This window comes from Chrysemys picta, chromosome 12 (genome assembly GCF_011386835.1).
Source record: "Chrysemys picta bellii isolate R12L10 chromosome 12, ASM1138683v2, whole genome shotgun sequence".
Taxonomy (NCBI): Eukaryota; Metazoa; Chordata; order Testudines; family Emydidae; genus Chrysemys; species Chrysemys picta.
Window position 1 is genome coordinate 41,608,342 of NC_088802.1, and position 27,184 is coordinate 41,635,525.

The window sequence follows — 27,184 nt, forward strand, 5'->3', positions numbered from 1 at the left end:
GCACCTTGACAGATAGAATCTCTCAGTGGCCCTGCCAGCTCCAGGGAGTTCTGTTTGTATTGTGGAGGTGATGTGTGTATTTTAACTTTGCATGTCCTGGTTTTCAAAGGTTTGAGTGTAGCTAAACGTGATGTTCTGGAAGGGCATGAAACACCACCTGGCAACTTTGACTCTGGGTTAATGAAACTTTGGTACAGTTTATAACCAGGAGCAGCTAGTACAAACACAATTTTAAAAACAAAGGGGATGGGACTAGATAAGTCAGGGAAGCCTTGCACAATACTTTTCGTGCAAGGTTGAACATTCTCTTTGTACAGGGTTTTATTTTCTGCCATTCTTCCTTCTGCTACAGGCATCCTGGGAGATTTTGTGTCGCTCAGTCTCACGACAGGGTGGGGGAGTGGATCTTTACAGCCATCACCGAGGTGGGAGTACATTTTCTGGAGGGGATCTGGGCTGGCACGTTTCACAAGAGGATGGAGGGTGGGATGAGGAGCCTGTCCTCTCCCTTCAGTGTTGCTGGTTCCAATAGGATTACCATTCGTCCGGATTCCCCCGGACATGTCCGGCTTTTTTCAGTTAAAAATAGCGTCCGGGGGGAATTTGTCAATGTCCGGACTTCCCCCGCCCCCCATGCAGAGCGTGCGGGGCTTACAGGGCAGCTGGCCGGATGGTGCCACTCGCACGGGCTCCGGCAGCCAGAGCCCTTCCTTCACTTCCCCCCTCCTCTCCCCTGCAACTTGAGACCACTCCCCTCCTCTCCCTCCCTCCCCCCCCCCGCCCTGCATTCACAGATCGCTGGCCGTCGCCTCGGCCTCCGGCAGTCTGGAGCTCCGACCCTGCTCCCCTCCCCCGCTGCCGAGCGCACTGCTCTGCAGCACAGTAAGGGGGCCGGGGGTCAGAGAAGCGGCAGGGAGGTTCTGGGGGGGGGGTAGTCAAGAGACAGGGAGCAGGGTTAGATGGGTCAGGAGTTCAGGGGGGGGGCTGTCTGGGGGTTGGGGGTGTAAGGTTTTGGGCAGTCAGAGTACAGGTGGGGGGATCTCAGGAGGGGGCAGTTAGGGGACAAGGCACAGGGAGGCTTAGGTAGGGGGTGGGGTTCTGGAGGGCAGTTAGGAGCTGGGGTCCCAGGAGGGGGCAGTCAGGGGACAAGGCGTGGGGGAAGGAAGTGGGAGGGAGTGGAAGGGGCAGGGGCGGGGCTAGGGCAGGACAGGGGCGGGGCTAGGGCGGGGCTCCTCCCGTCCTCTTTTTTGATTGTTGAAATATGGTAACCCTAGGTTCCAATCCAATGCAGGACCAGGGCACGTACATCCCTGCCGGGTGGCTCTTTGGTGGGGTGTGTGATGAGTTTGGTGGGTCTCAGGCCAGTCCCGCCAGTGGGCAGTGTTAGCTGCAAGGCAAGCCCCCAGCCAGGGCAGCAGGGCACTGAGACCAGGAACCCTAAGGCAGGGCAGGGCACTTAGACCAGGGACCCAGCAAGGTCCCCCTCCCCTGCTACCCTAACCCCTCATAGGCGCATCTGCACAGTCTGCAGACGGTTCCGCCCATCCTGGGACACCCGGGCCCGGCCCCACCCCCTCTCCCACAGCCCGCTCCCTCTACCATAGAGGCTGCGGTGAGCGTGATTACAGAGCGCCCGCGCCCGCTCCCTCCCGTCCGTTGAGCCTCCAGCCCGGCGGCCATCTTGGCTCCGGGAAGCGAAGCCATAACCACAGGGCGGGGAAATAAACAGCCCCAACTGCGCCGCCCGGAGGTAGAACTCAGCCTAGGCTTCTTCCTATCTTATCCCCTCCTTAGGGGCCGGTCAGGTGGAGGATAACCGAGATCCACTTCCATCGGTATCGATAATAGATTAATGCCCTCACTCAAGATGGCTGCGCGGAAGGGGGAGGAGGAGGAGGAGGAAGGGCTGGAGGTCTAATTAGAAAATGGCCGCCGAAGTGAGGCGGCGCTCTAGCCTGGCAGCTCGGTGATCGTGCCAGCAAGTTGGCGGAGAGGGGGAGCGGGCGGGCGCGCGCAGTGAGTCGGGGTCGGACGTGATCCTCGAGGCGGTTGCGGCCGGCGGCGGGACGGGCTCGCGGGGCGGCAGCAGCAGCAGCAGCGCCGGATCTGCCTGAGGGGACCCTCCCAGCCTGATCTTAAAGGGATTCACTCGCCTGCCTGCCCCTCGGCAGCCCCCCGAGCCTAGGGGCCCCTCCCCCTTACTGCCCCCAGCTCTTCCTAGGACCCTCCCCTTACTGCCCCCGGCCTAGGGGCCGCCACCCTATTGCCCCCCTCCCCTCCGGCGGCCTAAGCGGCGCCTCACCTTGTTGCCCCTCTTAGCCCCACTCCCTGCCCCTTTCTTATCCGGGGAGGGGGGCTCTTGTTCTCTCCTGCCCACGCTTTCGGGGGGCTGTTTGTGGGTCCCCCGCTCCCTGGGATCGTCTCCCCCTCCCCCCAGGTCCCTTGGCCTCTATTGTCCGCGGGGCACTCAGCTGTCTCGCCTGAGATTCTCTCTCCCCCCCTCGCTCCTGTGTTTAAACTTGCTCCCTTCCCCCCTTGCATCGCCCCCCCCTTGCATCGGCTTCTCTGAGCTTGCCCCAGGGGACGCAGCCTCTCCCGCTCTTCCCCCGTAACTTGGATTTCAACCCCCGGGGGCTGCAGCCTCTCCCTCGGGGGGCTGTTTTCTCCGCTCCCCCTCCCGTGTCTTGTTTGATCCAGACACTCCCCGCTCCAGCCCGCCCACCCAAACTAGAAGCGAAAGGCCGAGCTTTCGGCTGCTCCAGGCGTGCTGAGTTTGGCCCCTGTAAGCTCAGGGAGGAATTCTTTCTTCTCCCACAGGTGGCGGTTTGTAGGGGTGGTGGACAAAGAGTTAATCCTGGGCTGACTGGTCCCTTTTTGAACTCCCTTTGGAGACTGCCAGGTGGCCATCCGAGCCTGCTGCAACTGCTGCTTTTTTATTTTATTTTTTTCCCTTTCTTTTCTACACCAGTAGCAGTGGGCAGTGGAGATCCTCGCTTGCTGAGGGCTCACCCATCTCCCCTCCCACCCCCTAAGGGGCGGTGATAGCGGTTGAGAGGTGGAAAAGGATGCCAAGAAAGCTGTTGTTGCCTTACAAATCTGTTTTTTCTCACTTTCGAGCTCCAAGGGGTTTGCATGATTCCTTGGCAATGAATGCAGCCAGAAGTGGCTACCGGGTCTTCTCGGCGAATTCCACAGCAGCCTGCACCGAGCTGGCAAAGACGATCACAGAGTAAGTCTCCTATTTCAACTTTGTTTCTTTTCCCCCTAGTGCTCGCCATTAGTTGGGAGAGGCTTGCTTCAAATTAGTTCAAAAGGACATCCTGTTAAAAATCATATTACAAAAAATCCCTTCCTTAACTATGTTACTAACACCTCCTTACATGATTAAAACGGCAATCATTTAAAAAATCGAATGTACTTTTCCTTGTTGATGCTGACTGTTGGCAGCTAAGTTTAAATAACGAAAGTAAACCAGTTGGTTTAACTGCTTGTAGTTAATTTCACTTTCAGGTTCCTATCGCCCTGCTCCAAAGGTTGGACTGCAGCAGTGAAATACTGAGAATTTTGTGTAGACTTAAATTGAAATGAGTAATGTATGTAACTGGTTTGGGGGATGCTTTTTAAAAAATATCTACTGAATTATTTTTTCAGATGCATAATTATGATTTTGCTGTTTGAAAGCTTCAGCATTTACTAGAATGAGCAGCTCATTCCTATTTCTTTACACTCCAGTGTCCTACTGGGCTTAGTATGTTAATAAAAAGTCAGCGACACCCAATTTTTAGGAGGAGTGGAAGAGGTGGCAATGCATGCTACCAAAAAAAAAAAAAAAAAAGTTTAAGGACAGGTGTGTGCTTGTTCCTTAAGCCCACTTCCTAGGCAGAATTTGGTCTTGATTCAGTGGAGAAATATTTTTAAGTCCTGTTTGCTGGGATACTTAGAAGCTTATCAAAACCTAGCTACAAAATGTGCTTTTGAGTATGACTCGTTTATAAAATGTAACACACACACATTTGTACTTTTCTTCTTTCTATCATTTGCTTTGAGTTAAGTTGGCTTTAAATAGGATACAGTGCGTGGGAGCTTTCTGATATCAAAGTGGCTTTCCTAAGGAGTGGGCATTTGTTTAAAGTTGAGCAGGGTGCAGCTGCCATCATCAAATTGGTTTTGGTCTCTTCTCCACTTACTCTTAGGTTCCATTCCACAATTTATAACCAACTCAAAATTGGGTAGTGGAACCCAGTGCTTGTTTTTCAGTAATAGTGTCTTCACTAATGCACAGAGGCAGCTTATCTCTAGGGGATAGGTAACACAGATATTGGCAAATCAGGTGTGCTGTGAACTTGGAGTACTGACAGAGACAACTTGGCTAGTTGAATGGCTTGTCTAGCTTGTTAAATAAACCTTGTCCTGTACTTAACACAAATCTCCTTTAAACTGAATGTGTGGTGTGTTTGGGGTCAATGATCTTGGGTGTTCTAGGGATTGGTGGAGATGTTGGCTTGTGTATTTGTGGGTGGAGTGTATCTTTTTAAAAGAAAAAGGCGAAATGCTTAATTTTCTTTCCACAAAGCTGTTTCTAATATTCTCAAGCACATAGCTATACAATTCTGAGTATAGTGGTTTTGAATATTTTTTTTATCCTTACAAACTTCATTTTAGTGCAATAAATGGATCGTGCTTTTACCTACGCCTATTCTATTATCTTAAAAATCTCTCTCTTGAACATGGTATTCTGCAAACAGCTCCTCTAGGGTGAGGAAGCAGCTTCCAAAGTCTTCAGTATTTGAATATTAAGCGTCTGACCTCGGTTCACCAGTTCTTTGGGCTTTTTTTTTTTTAAATGGCTCAACTTCCGCTGAAAGTTGTAGTGGGGGATAATATAGGACCTTTCACCTTTGCAGGATTATGGCTTCCAAAGGTCAGGAAGCATAACTGTGTATGTAGCACATACTTACCAAGTTCACTTTCATCGGCTTTCCTATCTTATTTGATCAGGCAGAGATGTATGTGAAGATTTAACAATGTCTGGAACTTCATCCTTGCATATAGGAACATAGCTGCCTCCAGAGAATATATAACCATAATCCACTGGATGGCTTCCAGTGACATTTTGGAAAAAAGCCCCCTTCTTTTGTGCCTACAGCCTAATGTATTAAATTACAAAGCTTGAGCTATTGGTGGTATTAAGTCAATATTCTTATATGCATTCATTGTTTAAAGTGAAAAGAAGAACAGGAGTACTTGTGGCACCTTAGAGACTAACAAATTTATTAGAGCATAAGCTTTCGTGGACTACAGCCCACTTCTTCGGATGCATATAGAATGGAACATATATTGAGGAGATATATATACACACATACAGAGAGCATAAACAGGTGGGAGTTGTCTTACCAACTCTGAGAAGCCAATTAATTAAGAGAAAAAATACTTTTGAAGTGATAATCAAGATAGCCCAGTACAGACAGTTTGATAAGAAGTGTGAGCATACTTACAAGGGGAGATAGAATCAATGTTTGTAATGGCTCAGCCATTCCCAGTCCTTATTCAAACCGGAGTTGATTGTGTCTAGTTTGCATATCAATTCTAGGTCAGCAGTCTCTCCTTGGAGTCTGTTTTTGAAGTTTTTCTGTTGTAATATAGCCACCCGCAGGTCTGTCACTGAATGACCAGACAGGTTAAAGTGTTCTCCCACTGGTTTTTGAGTATTTTGATTCCTGATGTCAGATTTGTGTCCATTAATTCTTTTGCATAGAGACTGTCCGGTTTGGCCAATGTACATGGCAGAGGGGCATTGCTGGCACATGATGACATATATCACATTGGTAGATGTGCAGGTGAACGAGCCCCTGATGGTATGGCTGATATGATTAGGTCCTATGATGATGTCACTTGAATAGATATGTGGACAGAGTTGGCATCGGGGTTTGTTACAAGGATAGGGTTCCTGGGTTAGTGGTTTTGTTCAGTGATGTGTGGTTGCTGGTGAGTATTTGCTTTAGGTTGGGGGGTTGTCTGTACTCTCGCAGATCTTGGGAGACAGACCTGTCCTCGCTTAAAGGATCATCTTTCAGGATAGGTTGTAGATCTCTGATGATGCGCTGGAGAGGTTTTAGTTGGGGGCTGAAGGTGACAGCTAGTGGTGTTCTGTTATTTTCTGTCTGTACTGGGCTATCTTGATTATCACTTCAAAAGTTTTTTTTCTCTTAATTAATTGGCCTCTCAGAGTTGGTAAGACAACTCCCACCTGTTTATGCTCTCTGTATGTGTGTATATATATCTCCTCAATATATGTTCCATTCTATATGCATCCGAAGAAGTGGGCTGTAGTCCACGAAAGCTTATGCTCTAATAAATTTGTTAGTCTCTAAGGTGCCACAAGTACTCCTGTTCTTCTTTTTGCGGATACAGACTAACACGGCTGCTACTCTGAAACCTGTTTAAAGTGACAATCCCAAAACATATAGGTAACCCTAGGAGGAAATAGGCTCAGAGTAGTTAGAAATGGCAAAGACCTGCTGGAGTTAAGTAATAATTTTCAAAGGCAATTTGCAAGTATTGTGTACTGACTTCCCCCAGTAGGTCGTGGGACCACTTCAGCATACTTATAACATTTACCTTGTTTTTTCAGGTTGCAAAAGATGCATGACTGCTGGCTTCCCACTCACTGTGATATCCCAGCAGGCAGTCTACTGGGGATGTCAGTTGCACCTTTGAATAGGGTTGGAGCAGGTTTATAAGGGTGAGTTTGTCATCTAATATTGTGTGTTTTCTTTAAAGTCTTTTTTGTGAGACCCTTTAGAATAAGATTTAAAAGAACTTTAAAACAACACGCAATATTAAGAAAGAGTGACTTAAATGTACTCCCCATATGCAAGCTCTGTCACTCCTCATTTGTGCAGAGAATGAGCCCAGCAGAATTGATTATCATGCTGGATTATCACACTAAATGGGAGCCAGCAATTAAATGGACTTGGGGGTGGGGGGCGGTAGACGGGCTGGGAAGAGTGTGGAGTCTGCACATTGCAACTGTTAAAAGCGGGAGGTAAGTGAACTTTGGAAATGTGGTGAAATATTCCTTGAATCTGTTGGGGGATTTCAGTACCTAAACTACAAATTAAGCTGTATTTAACCTGCAAATATTAACCTTAGGGTCTTTGTTTTAACTCTTTCACTATGAGTAGTGGAAGTACACGAGTAGACCCACTTTATTCTCTCTTGCAGTTTAGAGAATGTGCGGAATATTTCAAAAGATTAAATGTTAAGCATCTGGCTTTTGTATTCTCCCAAGAATGAAACTCTCAAGGTTCAAATACCCACTTTATGCACACCTAGCAAGTTTAGAGTTTTAAGATCCTCTGCTACTGACACCTACATTGCTAATGTATGATGAGTGAGTAAATGACAGTTTTAGCTTTAACTTTGAATTTCCATTATTTTTCATTGGCTTATGTTTGACAGTGCTGGAGATAAGCATATGCTATATCATGAATGATTTAATATCTTGCAAAACTTCCTTTTTAAACAACAAAGATGCTTCAGTTACAGCAGTACAATTCTGCACCCCCCACCCCCAAAGCTACCCTATAGACTCTCCTGCATCTCAAATAAACTTGTGTGTTTTTTTTTGTTTTTTTTTCTTTACTGTTGGGTTCGTTTTTTTTTTTTTTTTTAAACCCCTTTTCTGGACTGATGGCTTGTGTGTCACATTGTAGCTTGGAGAACCCGTGTAGCCTGATTTTAAGCCTCCTTTGGAAAATACCAGTTTTTGTAAGAGACAGATGGTTCCTTGACCATTGCAGCTCTAGTGGGCACTGCATTCAGAGGTAGTAACATCTGCTCTACCAACAAAACAATTTAAATATAGGAGCACCACAGATGCACTTGGATCTTGTTCTCTGATTGCAGAAAGTATTTCATGCAGAGGATACAAATGCTATGTACCACTCATCGCTCTTTTAGCTGAGAGGAGGAGTTGAAGTCTGCTAATGCCTACCAAATGCATGAGAATGCCAGTGTGTTCTGGAATGAGGTACTACCATTAACCCTGTGCATACTGCAGGTGTGTGTGTGTGTGTGTATATAGATTTGGCTCTAAGTATGGAAAATGATGGGGATCTAAAGACAGAAAGAAAATTGTGAGCATAAACAGAATGGACTAATAAGGATAGGATTAAAAATGAGAGTTCTGATCTTTGTGTGATCATAGTGAGCCCTGTACACCACCCCTTTAAACCAGAGAAATGCTCCTAGCTAGTGAGCAACTCTCTTTAGCTGAAGAAGGAGGCAGTACTATTGGGTTCCAGAAAAAAGCTGTATCCAGCCCTCCCTGCAGGGGTCTCTTGGAGAAGGCTAAAGCAAAAGAGTGGATGATGTGGGGGAATCAGAGTACAGATCCACAGGGCTGCTAGTTTCATGCTCCCTGGCCTCTGTGTACCATCTGTCTTTATTTGTCCCAAAATAGGAGTGGGGAACAGCACCTACTCTCCTTCATGCTAGAACATGAAGACTCACTGCAGGATGGTACCAAATCTCAGAGAATAAAACTGCATTGGCGCCCTAGGACAAAAAGAGGTAAACTGATAATTGAAGGATGGCAAAAAGAACAGGAGTACTTGTGGCACCCTGTTCTTTTTGCGGATACAGACTAACACGGCTGCTACTCTGAAACCTGAAGGATGGCAGGCAGTGTCAGGAAAGAATGTAAAATGAGTGCAGCATTGTTCTTTGCTGGAATGTCACTGCCCAGCCTGGAGTGTAGGGTTTTGCGGCACCTTGAGAGGGAGTTTCTGGGTGACTTGGATGGAGTTAGTAGCCTTACCAAACAGGAATTTATTTTGCATAATGCTTCTCTGCTTGCTTTCTCTCACACAGGGGAACTTCACTCATGAGTAATAGACTGGAAAGAGCAAGGGAGAATCTGCATAACATATGCTAATGGTTCAACTGTTGGATTATCATCCTGACTAGAACAAATGATGCCCACGAGGCTTCATCCTGAGAGGTGCAGAGCACCTGCAGCTTCTGATGATTTGAGTGGAAGTCGCAGGTGCTTAGCTTCTTTCAAGTCTGCAGTTATGTGTAGAGCCCTGTGGGGATACAAAAATTTGGATCCGCACCAGCACCCTCTAGAGCAGCGGTTCTCGAACTGTGGGTTGGGACCACACAGTGGGTCACGACCCTGTTTTAATGGGGTCACCAGGGCTGGCATTAATTTTGCTGGGCCCCAGGGCTGAAGCCTGAGGTATGGGGCCAAAGCCCAAGCCCCACTGCCCGGGGCGGCGGGGCTGTTATAGGCCCCCCGCCTGGGGCTGAAGCCCTTGGGCTTTGGTCCCGTCACCTGGGGTGGTGGGGCTTGGGTGGGCTCAGGCTTCGGTCCCCCCCTCTCTTGGGGTCATGCAGTAATTTTTTTTTGTCAGAAGTGGGTTGTGGTGGAATGAAGTTTGAGAACTGTTGCTCTCAACCGGGCATCAGTGGTTTCAGGGGGTCCCCGGGCCCCATGGGCAGAAGCCTGGAGCCCTGGCGCAGGGATGGGGCTGGAGCACTGCGGGAGGACCCCCTGAAACGACCCCCCCCCATTAAGAACTGCTGCGCTAGAGCCCTGCATGGATTAAAAAAAAAAATGGATTCGATCCGCAAAGATGGTAAACGATACAGCTGCATCTGCGGATATAAAGCAGATATCCACGAATTTGCATGGCTCTAGTTATGTGAGGGGAAAAGTCAGGTTTGTATCTTTGAGATAATAGGACTTACTCAGATATGTGAGCTGATCACATGAAACCTAATCTCTGTGTGTATAGTAGGAAAACTATCTACTGTTTATCTTTCCCCTTTCACCCATTCAAAATCAAGAGAAATCAGACGACTTGTTGCAGGGTTGCTCTTGCACTAGAAAGAATGGCTGACTGTAGACTGTATTTAGAAGTTTTACAGGAGGCAGCTCATGCCAAGGCTATGGATTTCTTTGCCCTCTGCTATCGTGGTCATAGGGCATAGTCACTCCTGTTCAGTCAGCCCAAGCATGGTCTACAATCCGTAGCATTCCAGGCCATTTTGAACAAACTGTGGCCTTTTTTGGTGTCTCACTGAGTAGAGGCTAATGAAGAGGTGTTGTCACCAGGAGGTCAATGTCAGGATGAAATTATATTCTGGTTGGGAGGCTTCAGCTGCAAATATAAACAGCATTTTCTCTTTAACATTGAAATTAAATCCTGATTTACATTGAGGCTTGAATGTAAATGTTCCATGCGCATTTGGTGTGTCTGTCATAGAGTGGAGGAAGCAAATGCAGAAGGTATAATCCTCCCCATGCTAATTCATCTATGAAGAGTCTTTGTACACCTAATTATAAAAAATGAAGAAAACTCCCAATCTAACCTGTTGCTTGTGGTAAGGATCTGTATTGTTTTACCTGGTCATATAGATGAAGTACCATCAAGCAGAGGCTGTACTGTCTTCTCTCAGTTGTTACTGTTTTATAGGGCACAGAATTGTGCAAGGTGCTTCACAGGAGACAGATAAAACCCCTACCTGAAAGAGTTTAAAATCTGAATTGTAAGTAGGACTTGACAAATAAAAATGACAGGTTGTAGGAAATGTGTGGACAGAAGCCCACCATGCTGTTAGTTTAAAATATCTTCAGTATAATCTAGAAAGAAAGGGAAAGGTGTATTTTACAGTGCTGCGGAATTCACCCCATGCTGCAGAGTTGTACTCCAGAATCTCAGCTCTCACTTTAAAAACAAAACAAAAACCTCAAACGTGAACCTAGCATAAACCAATGTGGTGGTGTCTGCCTGAGTTTGGAAAAGGCCGGAATCAGCTGAGAGGTGTGAACTGCCACATTCTATCTCAGTCAGGGCTCCGTGGACTCCATGATACTTTGGCTGTGGAATTCAACCTTTTCCTGCAATGCCACAAAGATCAGTGTCTTTGTTGCAGAATTTGCCATTTTGCTGTAGCCAGGCATCTGACATCTTGTTTTGTGCGTCCGCCCTTCTGGGAGCTGTTCTCCATCTTCCAGCACAAGGTGGAGTTAACTGGATTAGTGCATGCTCCCTGCACTGTTCCATGGAGCCAGGCAGCAGAGGTTCACCTTGTAGCCAAGAATTGGGGAGCCAGAATTGTAGGCTGATGAGTTGAATTGCTTGGAGAACAGTGCAGCGGCCAAGGCAGGGACCCAGAGAAGTGAGCTGCTGATGCTACAAAATTCTTGCTTCCCTGACACATCTGGGGAGGGAGGTTGTGAGACAGGTAACCTGGATAACACTGGGAGAGCTGATGCCTGGGAAATGGAGCCAGGCCACCTGCACAGCATAGCGAAGAAGCCCATTCTTGAAAATAATAACTTTACATCAATGAATATTTTCAATTATGAGCTGTTGAGGATGAGATGAGAATGGAGGGTAATCCAGAGTATTGGAATAAATTCACATTGCCACTGAAAGTAGGGGTTGCTGTCACAAAATTGTAGATGGGAGATTTGGTACCATCTTGGCATGGAGTTAACAGGGCCTTGACTGTAGCACTTACACTGCAATTAAAAACACCATGTCTGTCTTGTCAGCTGACCTGGGCTATGGGGACTGTAAAATTGAAGTGTAGATGTTCAGGCTCATGCTCGTGCCTCTGGGACCTCAACAATCTTGCACCTCCAGGTGCTTTTCCCCCTTATGACTGGAGGGGTGTTAATGGGCTACTTCACCTTGAATGGTCCCTTAAAATGTATTATCTACTTATGCTAAACAATCTGTTCTACTTTGTATTTAGCTGTGACACTGAGCATGTTTCCCAGGCCTGAAGAAGAGCTCTGTATAAGCTCAGAAACTTGTCTATCTCACCAACACAAGTTGGTCCAATAAAAGATACTGCCTCACCCACCTTGTCTCTCTAACTATTAGTTTATTCCGTAAGGCCGTATTCTACCCTGGACCTTTGTGCAAACCTCCTGTTGACATAAATGATAGTAAGTAATTCTGTGGAATTCAGCCCTTCCAGAGGGAGTCTGACATCGCCCTTGCCCCACCTCTGCCTTTAAGGGGTAAACAAGCAACTGAGTAGATCAGGGTTCTATCAGCATCCTTTTAGGACAGAGTTGAAGACTGAGGTTTTAGCTACACAAGTGTGCAGAAACTGATTTTACAAAATCAATATAACTCCTTTGTGTAGAAACACTTAAGCCAACTTAGAGTACTTTATATCAACTCAGTTTAAGTAATAAAGGCCTGAATCTGCCTGAACTGCCTGGATTTTATGAAACCATTGGTTGGTGGGCTCTGTACAGCATCACTGCAGATCAGGTGTCTAACTACTGAGAAAAAGCTGTACAAATAATAGTCTATGTATTAAAAAAAGGTAACTTGAAATGCAACTCTTGCCTTCTCCAGTGTTTCCCAGCAGTCGATGCTTTAGGTAGGGTTTGTGGGCTGATGACAGTATCCCAGTATTCACAAGTGTGTTCTCAATACTTTTACTTTCTCTTGTCCTGTTGGCTAAACCCAGGCTGCACCAGTTCAGTTACACTGAAAGTTGACTCTCTGGCCATCACTTGTTCAGGGAGCTAACTTGCCTTCTTTTAGCCTCTTATTTCAGCAGCGCAGAACCTAGCTTGCATCGTCTACTCTATTAATTCTGAAGCAACCGGCTCTTGTTTCCTGCTCTGCGTAACTGGGCTCTTGCCAGTGCAACCTCTCAAAGCATGGCAAACCTTCTCTTTATTTCTCTTGCACTATGCAGTGTTGAATCTGCCACTTTCCAAACGGCATTTTGCTAAGATCTTTCCAGCTAAAGTATTTTAAAGGCTTCCCATATGCTTAGATTGCTTACTATCCTTAGATCAGTGGTTGGCTACAGGTCTGGGTGACAGTCTCTTTAGCAGAACACCTTTTCCAAATGGAGAAAGTAGAATAAATTGCCTGTTTGTGAAGTCAGAATTCATGTATCTCCAAAAAATGGTTGTGTGAATTTCTGTGTACTCATGGAAGAAAGAGCTTGCATCTTTTTTCCAATGCTTTGGGTTTTTTGGTTTTTCTTGTTTTTGTTTTTTTGTTCTCTAGATTTTGAGTTGAATCTCTCAGTAGCAGGCCAAACCTCCATGGTTTTAAGTTTCTGGCTTTGTCGTCAGGAGGGCTGCAGAATCCCATCAGGTGACAAAATGGAAGCTAATGCTCTACAGGTCTTTCAACTGAAGGACTTGCATTTGCTGAGACAGCCTGACAGCTCTCCATTCAGGTTTATCAGAGCTTGGCTGTGCATAGCAAGCTGCTGGCTTTAGGTTGAAGCAGTGATACTTAGAAGGGAGCTACCTTGTTATTGGGTGACCAACTTTGCTAGGTCACTGCAGGCTGCTGTGTCCCTTCCGCTAGGAGTTGGGACCTATGTCTTGTCTGCCTGCACTCTTAAGCAGTTAGCATGCTCCACTGGACAGGACACAGAACTGGGATTCATCTCTGGATTCTGTTCCTGGTTCTGCTGCTGACTAGTACTAAGGGTGCAATGGGAAAGTTACTTAAATTCTCTGCCTCAGTTTCCCAATCGGTAAAATAGGGATAAGGGATATCTTCCTTTGTAAAGTACTTCAATATGCATGGTTGAAAAGCAATATAATAGCAATACATGTGGACCCCGGGCAGTAATAAAAACCGGAGACATTCACCTTCCTTTTCTACCCTTAAATAATACCACAGACCGATAGTACCACCTAGTGTTGTCCTTCAAAAGAGACAGTAAATAGAATTCCCTTGTGTCCAGTGCAGGTGGCAGTTCAAAATCCAAATAACACCCACAGAGTAGGCGAAAACCACAGTATCCTAGCCACCAGCTCCTTTTCAGTACATCTCTGGCTATATGTGACCTTTTGAAGACGAAGCCATTTTTAGACACTTGAGCACCTTGTAGATGAATGTCTGCACCATCACTGCACTTCACCACCACCCCCTCATCCTACACAGCTAACTATGGTCTCTTTTTTTGGCTATAGGCCATTGGCAATAAAAATTGTGGCTAGAACAGGCTTGTTACACAAGCATGAAGATAATTGTGTTCTCAAAAATAAGCTTTATTTTGAGGTTTGTTTCCTAACTGCAGTATTTATGCAAAAATCCATGAAACTAACAGGAAAACCTATGTGTTAAAAGAATGTATTTACTAAACACAAAACTACAACTGGTAATTCAGTGAATAATCCTTTTCATTGAAAAGCCTGAAAAGGCCATAAATATTCGGGGCTCAATCTAACTACCCTGTGACTCAGCTGAGCTGAAACACACACTTGTGCCAAATAGAGCATCTACATGTCATTGAGATATCTTAGGCCTTGGCTACACTGGCGCTTTACAAGGCTGCAACTTTCTTGCTCAGGGGTGTGAAAAAACACCCCCCTGAGCGCAGCAAGTTACAGCGCTGTAAAGCACCAGTGTAAACAGTGCCCCAGCGCTGGGAGCTGTGCTTCCAGCGCTTTAAGCTAATCCCCTTGGGGAGGTGGAATACCTGGAGAGCTCTCCCAGCGCTGGCACCATGACCAAACTCGCACTTCAGAGCACTCCCGCGGCAGCGTTTTGGAGTTTCGAGTGTAGCCAAGCCCTTAGCTGAGCATTCTAGATGAATTATACCTGTAATCAGATATCTTTTAAACAAATTATCTTCTAGGTTAGCTAAATTTTAAATACAGCAAATTAATTTGGAAATATGTTAAATACACACACAATGTAATGAAACCTATTTCATAAAACAATGGAGTCTTTCTACACCGCAGTAAAAACTTGCCACACAGCAGCTGCTGGTTTGGGTTAGCTGTCTTGGGCTGTGAGGCTGTAAAATTGCAGTGTAGACATTTGAGTTTGGGCTGGAGCCCAGGTTCTAAGACACTGACGGGGAGGGTGCCAGGGCCTGGGCTCCAGCCCAAGCCCGAACATCTACACTCCAGTTTTATAGCCCCACCACCTGAGCCAGCTGGCCCAGGCCAGCCACAGGTCTTTTACTGCAGTGTCAACATACCCCTAAGAGCCTTGTTAAAAGGATCTTTATATAACAGTAGGTAGAATTCTGACAGTTATGTTTTGTATTCTGTGTATCTGTACATAAAAAATAGATGCCTTTAATTGACTTCTTGCTAATGGACGGTTTTAGTTTTATGTATTTCTGACATCAGAAAAATGTAAAAAGTAATCTGAAAAATCAGAAAACTTTATTTGAAAATGAAATCAATCCAAACAGGTGAGTGGGCCCCTGAAAGGATGGCAAGGGAAGATGGGTCAGTGGGGTGAATTTTTAAAAGTGTGTTAATGTGTTGCGAAGAAGCACACACTCAATGTACAGTTCTATTCTGAGATTGAAATCTCCTAACTCTGGGTTTTTTCATAGACCCCAGTGTGGGTATTAATCTTATGTGCAGTTGGGGCAGGTATACTAGGTCAATAATAAGAAATGTGTACAAGACTCTTGCAGTCATTTGGGTTCTATCCCATTTCATTTTAAAATGTGTATTTTCTGGCTGAGAGTACACTTCATTCTGTACCATTGGAGATATAGCATCTGATAAATCTGAAAAGACTATTCTTGCTATATCATTAATCTGCAGCCAAACAGTCTGCCCCAGCACTGCTTCTGCCTCCTACCATACTGTTTATAACATTAAAGTAAACAAGTATCTTGGCAGGGGAATGATGGTAGCATTCATGAAGAGACTAGATAATTTGTATGGCCTTTTTTAATACCTTCACAAGTAAAGAGCTTTGAGAGTCACATTTAATACACATGGCTTTTAAAATGAATGTCTTAAATTGAACATTGCAGCTTGCATTTTTTTTTTTTTTTTTTTTTTTTTTACTAATTCTCCATTTGGTAATTTGATAAACGATTTACACATGCTGTAATTTTTATTTGATACTATGTTGTACAAGGCTAAACTTCATGTGGTGAGCTATTTAATACCTCAGAACATCAATGCTTTAGAAAACAAACCAATTTAATCTATTTTTAACCCTCTCCTCCCCCTTTTTATCAGGCGTCTTGGTGTTGAGTTGGGAAAATCTGCGGTGTACCAGGAAACCAATGGAGGTGAGTCAGTGTTACTGTGCTTGCAAGCCTGTCTCACTATTACGTTTAGAAATTAACTAGTGGTAAATCTGCTAACCAAACTTGTGTAATAAGGGACCAGGTAACAGAAACATTATAGGGAAAAGGACAATCTTGTGTTTTTAAGTCAGGAGATCATTCCTATTCCTGCCTCTGCTAAACTTCCTGTGTGACCTTAGGCAAGTCAGTAAATTGGTCTATGCCTCAATTTCCCCATCTATAAAAGACTGGGTGATCTCTCTACCAGTGCTGTCGTCTCAGTCTAGAGAGAATGCAAATTCAAAGAGTTACTCAGAGGGCTCTAGAAGTTGCATATGGATGGCCATACTGGGTGAGATCAATAGTCCATTTAGCCGAGTATCCTGTCTTCCCACAGTGGCCAATGCCAGGTGATTCAGAGGGAATGAACAGAACAGGTAATCATCAAGTGGTCCATCCCCTGTCGCCCATTCCCAGCTTCTGACAAATAGAGGCTAGGCACTAGGAACACTTTAGAGCATGGTTTTGCATCCCTGCCCATCCTGACTAATAGTCATCGATGGACCTATCCTCCATGAATTATCTAGTTCTTTTTTGAACCCTGTTTAACTTTATCTCTTATTTAAATGTATTTGGGCACCTGTCTTCAACCATCTGAGGGCTTTGTTGAAACAAATGTGTTTATTAGCCAAAAAAAAGAGCTCAGTGGCCTAGCTGCAATTTAGCATTTCAATTTTCCACTGCCATTTGTACAGAGGAGTAAGTAGAAACAGGAGGAATGATTGAAGTGGAAGTCTATACAATGAGTTTCTAAACTGGTGAGGGACTCTTATGGACAGTTACGAAAAGGATCCCATCTGAAGAATTCCTTATCTGTTAGGGAGCCGGGCCCAAACCAGATTGAAATGGAGCAAGGACCACCCAGCTGACCTCAGTTGCCTTGTGGTACATAGAATGATGTACACTGTTATAAGTACCTCCAGTCCTAGGACAATAAATGTTTTATATGTCAGCAAGAAGACCTTGCAGTATATCTGTTGGCTTGCTTATTTGCCACAACAGTGAGGAACGTTCAGCCAGTTTTGCATTGAAACACCCCAAGAAGAGGTTATCGTCACTGGGTGCTGATTCAGTCCTGAGCAGTCAAAATATGGATATTTTAAGCTATTGGGATTTCAGTTGCTGCCCTTATACAGTTAGAGCATCATCCATAACTCCTTGTGCTTTCAGGTTTTGCTCTTCAATCTGTGCAGACTGCCAGTGTAACTTATGGTGACTGATTGATTGACTCTTTCTGCATGAGTCTTGGCTCATGCTCGCTGGCTTTTGAGTTTACTGTGATATAACCTTTAAATTGGGACATTTGCTTCAGGGTACAGATTCATCCTTCATCACTGTACAGCAAATCATTATCTCTTGGAGCTAAATCCCTTTCAGTTGTCACAGTTGCCCAAATAATTGGACTTTGAATTTCGCAACCTGCTAAACCTGTCCCATCTTTCTCTCCCCTTCCCACCAACTTAGCCTTTTATTTTATCATGAATGCATGGAAAAAGAGTGCTTGAAAAGCCTTCCTACACTAGTAGTATTGTTCTGGCTTGCAGAGCTGGTTGGCTTAGTGTAACTTGAAATTTGAGTGGCGAGGGAGAGATGGTTTAAGTGGAGACTTTGATTTCTGACCTGAAACTCTCTCTCTCCAATTGGGGGAGAGTGTCTGCTTACTTCAAAAGCAAAACAAAAGATGCTTTGAATTCTGCACTGCATTTTATTGTGTACTAGCCTGTAAGCACAGTGCTGACCTCGCCCTAAGAGATAGAAGGGCTTATTCCCCATTCATAAAATGCTATAGGCTGTTACATGTTTGATATTTCTTTGTTCACTGAGTGTGGTGTTGACAGCTATCATCAGCAAGAGAAAGGAAATAGAAAACCTCCGGACAGCTTTATGCTTCTTTGGAGGTAAAACGACCTGTAGGAGTTGAGTAATTCTCTGCCTGCCCCCCCCCACCCCCCATGTAAAGTTATTGCAGTTCAGCCTAATTCTCCCTCTGTTTATTACATCCCATTGTAACTACAAATATCTCAATGCTCCATCATGCAAACTCCTTGGTTCCCAAGAGCAGCCTTGTGGAAAATCCAGCCGGCTCACTTGTTTTATGATCTGATATGTAAATTTTCTCTGTGTAGATTGGGTGGGTTTTAAAACTCCATTGTTTTATCTGGCCCTTATTCCTGACCTGCTGGAAAAAGTTGCTATTAGTGTGCTGCGTTATCTGCTTCATTCCCAAGCAGCAGCTTAGGGCTGACTATTTTTCTGTCATCTTCAGAAACAAGAGTTGAAATAAAAGAATCTGTCCGGGGCCATGATATCTTCATTATACAGACAATACCCAGGTAGGTACTTTCTGGCTTAATTTAAATCTGTGATCATGAGGATCCCGTCCACTGGAGTGTCCAGCTCAGTAGATTTTGTTCTGAGGTTTTGTATCTACTTGCTTACAATAATAGTGTGTTTTTACCAGTGCTGCTGCCTTGATGTCCATTTCTGTTGGGAGGGTGGTGTTTCGCTCTCAAAATTCCCAGTGGATCGGTTGATTGTACCACAATCAGCTGAGAAGCTTTTCATCGGGTAGGCTAAGTGTGCCACTTCAAGCAACAACAAATAAAACTGATGGCTGTGAATGAAAACTTGTCTGTTCTGTGCTATGTTGTCCTTGCAGACTCTATTGCTCCGTGATTTTGATTGGCACTTCCATTTCAGGATGTGTAATTTTCTCTGCCTTCCAATTACCAAGCAGCAGAGCTAGCAACAATAGGGGCTGTTGCTTTCATTACAGGTTGAATTACTCTTTCCTTTCCTTTGATTGTAATGATGTGAAACTGAATTAATGTTGAAGCTCTGACGGCTTCCTGTGCTTCCACAACATTGTACCATTCCATTCTGGCTCTTGTGTAGGCCTTAGGGTAGGGGTGGGCAAACTATGGCCCGGGGGCTGCATCCAGCCCTTCAGACGATTTAAACCGGCCCTCGAGCTCCTGCTGGGGAGTGGGGTTCAGGGCTTGCCCCTGCTCCGCCCAGCTCCCAGAAGCAGCAGCATGTCCCCCCTCTGGCTCCTATGCATAGGGGCAGCCAGGGGGCTCCGCACGCTGCCCCCGCAGCTCCCATTGGCAGCCGATGGGAGCTGCAGGGGCGGCACCTGCAGATGGGGCAGCGCACAGAGCCGCCTGGCTACGCCTCCATGTAGGAGCTGGTGTGGGGACATGTCACTGCTTCCTGGAGCTGCTTGAGGTAAGCGCTGCCCGGAGCCTGCACCCCTTACCCCCTCCAGCGCCCCAACCCCCTTCCCTAGCCCTGATCCCTCTCCGAACCCCCCAATCTCACCCTCCTGCACCCCAGAGCCCACACTGCCAGCCGGAGCCCTTACCCCCCCCCTGCACCCCAACCCCCTGCCCCAGCCCAGAGCCCCTCCCGCACACTGAACTCCTCGTTTCTTGCCCCACCCCAGAGCCTGCACCCCCAGCCGGTGCCCTAAACCCCTCCGGCGCCCCAGTCCCCAATTTTGTGAGCATTTATGGCCTGCCATCCAATTTCCATACCTAGATGTGGCCCTTGAACCAAAATGCTTGCCCACCTGTGCTTTAGGGCATTCCTCCTCAGGTGGGTCTACTTGTTTTCTAGGTTGGACTATACTGGCTTTGGGTTAGGAGGGCAAAGAAATACTGAAAGTCATGATGGGCTTAGAAAACCATCCACTACCCTGAGAATCTTGCTTGATTCCAGTAGAATAGGTGGATAGATGAAGTGTCAGCAAAGGCAAAGAGCCGAGTTTGAAGGTGTGCACTTATTGCTGGTTTCTTGTCAAGTGATTAGTGCAGTCAGTGAAAATCAGTGCTGGAGTATTTTTTTTTTTAAAAAAAAAGGTAGTTGAAGTTAGGTCTCATACTATTCTTAAAGATGTAAAATTACCAGAGGTGAATATTGCATTGTTATTGGCGAGCAAAGTGAAAAATCTCATGTGCTTTCAGGGCTTTGCCCCAAGTTGCACATTCTGTTGTTGCATTGCTCACCAGCACTCAAGAACAAATTGATGGTGGAATATCCTATGAGCAGAAGCCTTTTCCAGTCTGCTCTGCAAACACAGTCCATATACTAAACAAGTCCAAATCATCCCCTTCCTAAAGCTTGGCTTCATTAATAAAAATATAGATGACAACATAAGATCAGCTTGAATCTTTTCCCCAGGGTTGGCTGCTCTGAGGGTTCCTTTCTTAAAACTATTCCGCCTATACCTTAGATAGTCTATTCCCAGAAAAGCCATTCTCGCATCACTTACCTACAGGTGAGGAAATGAGTCTCCTCCCCGATTGATTAGCCAGACCCACTATTTTCCCCCAGCTAATAGAATGGGGGTGTTTGGGCAAACACTGCTGATTATGTAAATCTGAGACAGATGACGGATTTTAGTCGGGGAAATGACAGCTCAAATTTTGAGCAGGCAGTAACTTAGGAGAAAACACAAATGTCTCACTAATTGTTGTCAACTTGTCAAGAATTTTGCCCTTCCCCAGACCTGACTTGATCATTCCAGTCTAAAAAATCTCTGCTCTTTTATCTTTGAATGAGTGCTGAAAGGACTTGTCCTCCAAATGAGCAGCCACTGTGATGCAGACAGGGTTCTTTATTCTTCAGCTTCACGTGTGCTTCACTGCGTGGCTTAGAGAGGACAAGCTGAAGGTTGTCTCCATTCTGCAGTAGATTTTAAGTCCACCAAGCAGGAGTGTGAGGAGAGGAAGTGAATGGATTATTGTTTAGCAACTTCCCATCTTGACAGACTCCTCAGCAGCACAAAACTTGATATAAAAATATTGTTCAAATACTATGTAATCATGCTGTAAGTAATAAAGATGGAAGAGTTGATAGTAAATTGAGATACCAGAAGCTAAGGTGAAGGTAGTGGGGTGTGAATGGAATGAGCTGCCAGGCTCCAGGAGTGTTGTTGAGTGTTGCATAGTGGAGCTAGTTGTTTAGCCATGTCACTGGGTGCTCTACCCACCTTTGGAGCGCCTCCTTCTGGCTGCATCTGGGGATTAGCTCTGCCAGGCTGACACCCCTTTCTGCAGTTGTACTCTGTCACTCTGTGTTTTGGGACACAACTTGTCCTGCTTCGTGGCTTGGCTCGCTGGTCAGGTCCCTGTAGTTTTCCCTTCCAGGGCAGGCTGCGTTCTCAAAGTCTCTTGAGATCCACTGTCCCAGACAGTCTTCCCTTTCACCGCCCCTTAATGGTGCCACTTCTCCAGTGTCTGGCAAGGGAAGCCAGGCCCGCCGTCTACACTGCATTTCAGCCTAGGGACTCTGCACAGACCTCGACTGCTTGTTGTAATCTTAAGCCTTGCTGCTGTATCCCTGGGCTGCTTCCTACTTTGCCTTCTTTCACCCTGAGTGACTGCACCCTCTCTCTCTGCAGCCCCCCTTTACTCTCAGCTATTGGGCTTTATACGGGCCCTCTTGTTCCTGTGCAGCTGAACGTCGTCTTCGCTCCGTGGCTCCTCCTTCTGGTGCAGCCTATGCAGTTAGTTGACCCACCTTAACCCCATCAGGCCTTGTGTGGGATGGACACCCCATCACAAACAACTAGAATAAATAACTTTGTGAATTTCACAAGGAAAGGTTGGAAAATCGCAAAGGCTCCAGACTGCAGGAGTAATGGTGAAAGATAAAATATACTGTAAACAGGGAAACTGTTTAGATGCAGAGGCCATTCAGGAGGAGGTATGTAGGCTAAGGCGTAAGAGCTGAGTGCGTAAATATGATTCATGGCGATGATCAAAAAATCCAGGAGTAATACAGTTTGTTGAACAACTTTGGTGCAGGCCCTTAGGGAATGAGTAGTAGTGCAGTACTTCCTCCAGAAAGGAGAGAGGGCATAGACATAAGGAGGCAAAGGTGACAAGCCACGTAAATGAGTGTATTGCTTTTGTGCAATCTACTAAATTATTTACTCACCACAGTAGTTTCTCTTCTTCTTCCTCAGTTCTGTTCCGTTTGTCATATATGGGGTGGTTTCCTGAAAAGGAGAACCTAGCCACTGTCACGGAAGCCTTCAAAATCAGTGGTACTCAACCCTCATCTGTTTTTTTGGTTTTTTTTCCCTGTGATGTAAGAGTATAATTCAAGAGAAGGTGGTATAAAACACAAAGTTCCAAAGTGACCTTTAAACATGGGTTTTGTTTTTGTTTTTTAAAGCCAAAAATGCAACAGCGATAGCATCTTTCTCTCACCTCCCAGCCCCACTGACATGGCTATGCCACTGAAGGAAATAAATGGTTCTTTGTTAGTTTGCCTTTCTGAGAGGCAGGGGGTTGTTTTATATAATTCTTGGCTGGATGTTTCATCGCAAACAAAGCTTTCTTGTCTCGAAGTACCATTGTATATGCAGGCTGATGGAGCCAGCAGGCTAACAAATACTCAGAATGTTCACGAAGAAACACAAATAGAGGTTCATTTCTAGAGGATGGGGGAAGTAATGGAGATAAAGAAGTGGGACTAGTTAGTTGTATAACACTTGACAAGCAAGAAACAAATCAGAAGTTGAATGGAATGTCACTTTGACAACTCTTGGTCTCCGTGCTCTCAGGGACGGTACCCTGGTGTTCAGGGGGAAAGTGGAACTCAGTGTGGGCAGAATGCTGTGACTGGATGAAGGGCGGTAATCAGTAGCCTGAGATGCCTGCAGTGGCTTCTGTGGAGCTGCAATAGACTTGTGGAAGACAACTTCATGAGTAGAGCCCTGCGCAGATACAAAAATGTGGATTCGCGTCCGCCAGGATCAATCCACAATCTGCTAGCCGGCTTTTACCTGTATCCACAGTAGCAAGCTGTCTCACAAGGGCTAGTGAGGGGGAGAGGAGGGAGCAAATGGGGGGGCGGGGTCTTGCAGGGAAGAGGCAGCTTGAGGTTGGGGACCGGGGGTAAGGGGCAGCACAGAAGTGGGGTCTCATGGAGAAGGGGCGGCGCGGGGAGGAGGGGCTGGGGGGAAGGGGCATTGAGTGCTCCTGCCGGGGGGTTCACAAGCGATAGCACATGGCGGCAGCAGCAGTGCGTGTTGCATCACAGTGGGGCTGCCCAGGAGCTGGCAGGATGGGCCTGGGACTGGGAGCACAGCCAGTGCTCCCAGGATGGGCCATGATGGGGACGCTGGCGCTCCCCGAGGGGCCTGAGCTGCTGGACAGGAAGCAGTGCGGTGAGTGGGTGCTGGACAGCCCCAATTCTGACCTGCCACCAAACCCCAGCCACTGGCTCTGCCGCCAACCCCGAACACCTGCGCCCCCCGGGCTGCCCAAGCCGGATGCTGCAGCCCAGGCACCGCTGGTGAGTAGAGCCCTGCGCAGTGGTACCTGCATCCTATCCACTATCCGCAAAAGTGGTCCACGGATATGACGTGGATATCTGCAGATTTGCAGGGCTCTATTCATGGAAGTCTCAGAGTTGAGGTTTTACCATGACATTCCTCTTGCCCAGCATAGCTGCAATGTGCAGGAGGTCAGACGATGATCATGATGGTCCCTTCTGACCCTAATGACAGCTGGTTCACTTTACTTGTTTAGGCTCTGTCACCAAATGACTACACAACTGTTCTGTACCCCACAAAAGCAGGCATATATGGGGTGAAGATTGGTGACCTATTGCAGGACTGATTTATAATTTGAGAATTTGCCCATGATAGCTGGTATAATAGGGTAGGTAAGGTTGTCTTTGTTCTAAGGATATTACTGGATTTTCCACCCTGTGGTGCATATATTTTCCACAAGGCTCTAAATTGTCTCAGTCCTGAGTAGCTGAGTCAAAGCTTATTGGCAGGATAGGATAGAATGTTTGGTGAACAAGCCCACCATATTCAGTTGAAAGCAACACAGTGCTAGACTGTCTCCTCATCCAAACTGGGCTCAAGGAAAGATTTGTGTAGTTAAAGCATAGCTGTCCAATCAACATGGCACAAGTTAGGCAAGATGAGTCTTTCTCACAGACCTCTGTCATGATCTGTGAATATTTCACATACTGTACACCACTTTTTCTATGGGTCTACCCAATAGAAGCTGTTGCTTGGGGGGTTTAGCACTGATAGGGTGATTTGATGCAGCCTGCCTCTCATTTCCTGAAAACCTGAGTAGCACAGCGATGCTGGCCTCCAAGCAAAATATCACGTCTGCACGGCTTGGAGCTGGGCAAGGGAGGGGAAGTCACATGTTTCCTTAAAATGTTCAATGTAAATGTAAAGTATTCCATGATTCAGATCCCAACTTAACTATACAGGCTGCTAAGGATGACATATTAGTTACAAAATCATTGCCCTCCAAAATGTTCAGCGTGAAATGTTAATTGTTGCAACAGTAATAGAATGCATCTGGTGTCTGGGCAGTGATGGAAGCAAGAGAAAAATCCCCAAAAGGATGTATTACAACAGGGGTATTAGACTAGAGATAGAAAATCTGATTTGTAGAACTTGAGATTCAAGGTCTTGTTCCTTGCATGCATGTTAGTTCCTGTGTGTAGAGCCCTGCAAATGCATGCATATCCGCTTAATATCCGCAGACCATTTTTGCGGATAGTGCATCAGATGTAGCTACTACCATGCAGGTCTCTACTCACTGGTGGCACCTGGCCCGCGGCGTCTGGCTCGGGCAGCCTGGGAGGCGCAGCAGGTCGGGGTCAGGGCTGTCCAGCACCCGCTTGCCATGCTGCTTCCTGTCCAGCAGCTCAGGCTCCTCAGGCAGCGCTGGCTGCATTCCCAGGCCTATCCCGCTGGCTTCTGGGCAGCAGGGCCCCACACCCGGCCGGCCCGGCACCCCTCTGCTCCACTGTGATGCAACACGCACTGCTGCTGTCGCTCGTGAGCCCAAGGGAGCAGAACATGATGCAATGCCCCTTCCCCAGCCCCTGCCCCTGCACCACCCCTTCTCCTCTAGACCCCACCCCCGCGCTGTCCCTTACCCCCAGTCCCCACCCATGCGGTGCCTCTTCCCTGCAAGACCCCATCCCCCCCCCTCGCTAGCTAGCTCTTGTGAGGTGTGAGACAGCTTGCTGCTGAGGGTGCGGATGTGGATATAGGTAAAAGTCGGATTGCAGATCGGATCGTGATTGATCCTGGCGGATGCAGATCCACTTTTTTATATCTATGCAGGGCTCTACCTATGTCCTTTAGTTCTTAGGAAGTAGCTTGTAATTATGATCCTGTTCTGACTGTGTATTCTGCTGGCACACTCTCTCTTTGGTGGAAAAATGGATATTGTAGATACCAAGGCTAGATGAGACTACCTTGATCATCTAGTCTGACATCCTGTATAACGTAGGCCATAGAACTTCCCCAAAATAATACCTGTTTGAAATAGAGCATATATATTAGAAAAAAATCATTTTGGAGGGAGTTTGTTAAATATATGCTGTCAGAACTTGTGGCCTAAGATCTGATCTCTCTTCTTTGAGAGTATTTCAAGAGGCACTGGTTCATGGGATCTATACACACTGCTGTGGCCAGAAGATCCAACTTCTTTATCATGGTCCTCTGTAATGCAATTTGAGCCTTCAGAGCTTCCTGTTTCTCACAGTAAAGCTCATTTACATTTTCATTGCTAACAATGAGCAAAACAAAATACTAATGTAGAGATCAATGAAGTATTAGAGAAAGATATCGCTTTGATACTTTCTGGAAGAAACTTTTTCTTCCAGACAAAGTTACAGCAGGGTGTGTTGATCTAAGATAATTTATTTCTATGTAAAACCAACTGCCACATGTAGAACAAATTCCCTCCTTTTAGGCACCTTGACAAGCATTGAGTTACTATACCACTAAGTTCCATAGCAAAAATAGCATAAATAGTAACGATGAACTTCTGCGTCAGAGAGCTTGATTTGTTGTTAAAATTGATTGAAGATCTATGGTTTTAAGTATATTTAACTCAATAAATGCCACAAGAGCAGAACCTCATTTTCTCTGACAGCCTGAGCAGTAAAAGGTGTGGAAGGCTGTAAACAAAAAAAAGGAAGGGATAAGAGTTAAGTGTGGGAAGTGGTAGCTCTCAAGTCTGTTTAGCTTTATCAAATCACATGTGACAGTCATAGCAACAAAAATTGAGGGTTTAATCCAAAAAAGGCTCAAAGCAAATTACTTTTTGAACACTAAGCAAAGAAGCTAGAGACTGTGGGAGGGAATTGTTATCAGAGTTCTTCTACACTAATATTTGGAATGGTTTTCAAACCTCTCTTAGAGATGTGAACACTGCTGTAATGGAATTGTTGATAATGGCTTATGCACTGAAGACTTCCTGCGCCAGGAATATTATTGGGGTCATCCCTTACTTCCCCTATAGCAAACAAAGCAAAATGAGGAAGAGGGGCTCCATAGTCTGCAAACTGCTAGCTTCTATGCTGGCTAAAGCAGGTGAGTGTGTCGTGCAAGGAGGCAGCAGGAATTTTAGCCTCTATAACTTGTTCAACTACCATGCACCCCTGGGAATCAACTGCCCTTCCCTACCTCCCCCCTCACACTTGGGGACTTGTCCCCAAGTCCTCGGCCTACGTTGGGGGAACTAACATTTGTTCAGCTGTCTTTTACAGTTGTATCTGGGGATGAGTCACAAATATCTGATTAGGAATGCTGTATTGACCTGCCTATGCTATGCTCTTTCTGGTGCTGTGTTTTTTATAATAGTGTGGCTGGTTCTCAGTACTTGCTTCAAAGCTTTTTCTTCTACCAGCTTATACATCTGTTAAAATGTGGCATACAATATATTGACATAGGATAATTTAGAGACCATGAAATTTGGAGATGCACAGATCATATATTCCAGAAATTGTATCAGAGGATAGGAGAGGCTATTTGGTGATTCACTCTTTTTTGCGTTTTTAGGTTTAACACACATTATCACTATGGATCTTCATCAAAAGGAAATCCAAGGCTTCTTCAGCTTTCCAGTAGACAACTTAAGGGCATCCCCTTTCTTGCTTCAGTATATACAGGAAGAAGTAAGGTTACTCTAGTTTTCTCTCTACTTGTTTGCATTTAACCTGTACTTGACATGATATAGCATTGTTCATTCCGTTGCTTACACAAGAATTGTTTTGTTGGGCTAGA

The 27,184-nt window shown here is 45.8% G+C and overlaps 1 protein-coding gene across 5 annotated transcripts in view; it reads left to right on the top strand.

Annotated features, from left to right (window-relative positions):
• Positions 1-1,649: 1,649 nt before the first annotated feature.
• The window catches only part of PRPSAP1 (phosphoribosyl pyrophosphate synthetase associated protein 1), a 44,022-nt gene continuing 18,487 nt past the window's right edge, over positions 1,650-27,184 (top strand). The window contains exons 1-6 of one of the 5 annotated variants that reach the window (XM_065563404.1): positions 1,650-1,835; positions 3,118-3,229; positions 16,007-16,059; positions 18,383-18,449; positions 26,319-26,491; positions 26,960-27,075. In XM_065563404.1, coding sequence (XP_065419476.1) covers positions 3,147-3,229; positions 16,007-16,059; positions 18,383-18,449; positions 26,319-26,491; positions 26,960-27,075 — 492 coding nt within the window. In that variant the 5' untranslated portion in view covers positions 1,650-1,835; positions 3,118-3,146. The other 4 variants (XM_065563405.1, XM_065563402.1, XM_065563403.1 and 1 more) reach the window with 4 other exon arrangements.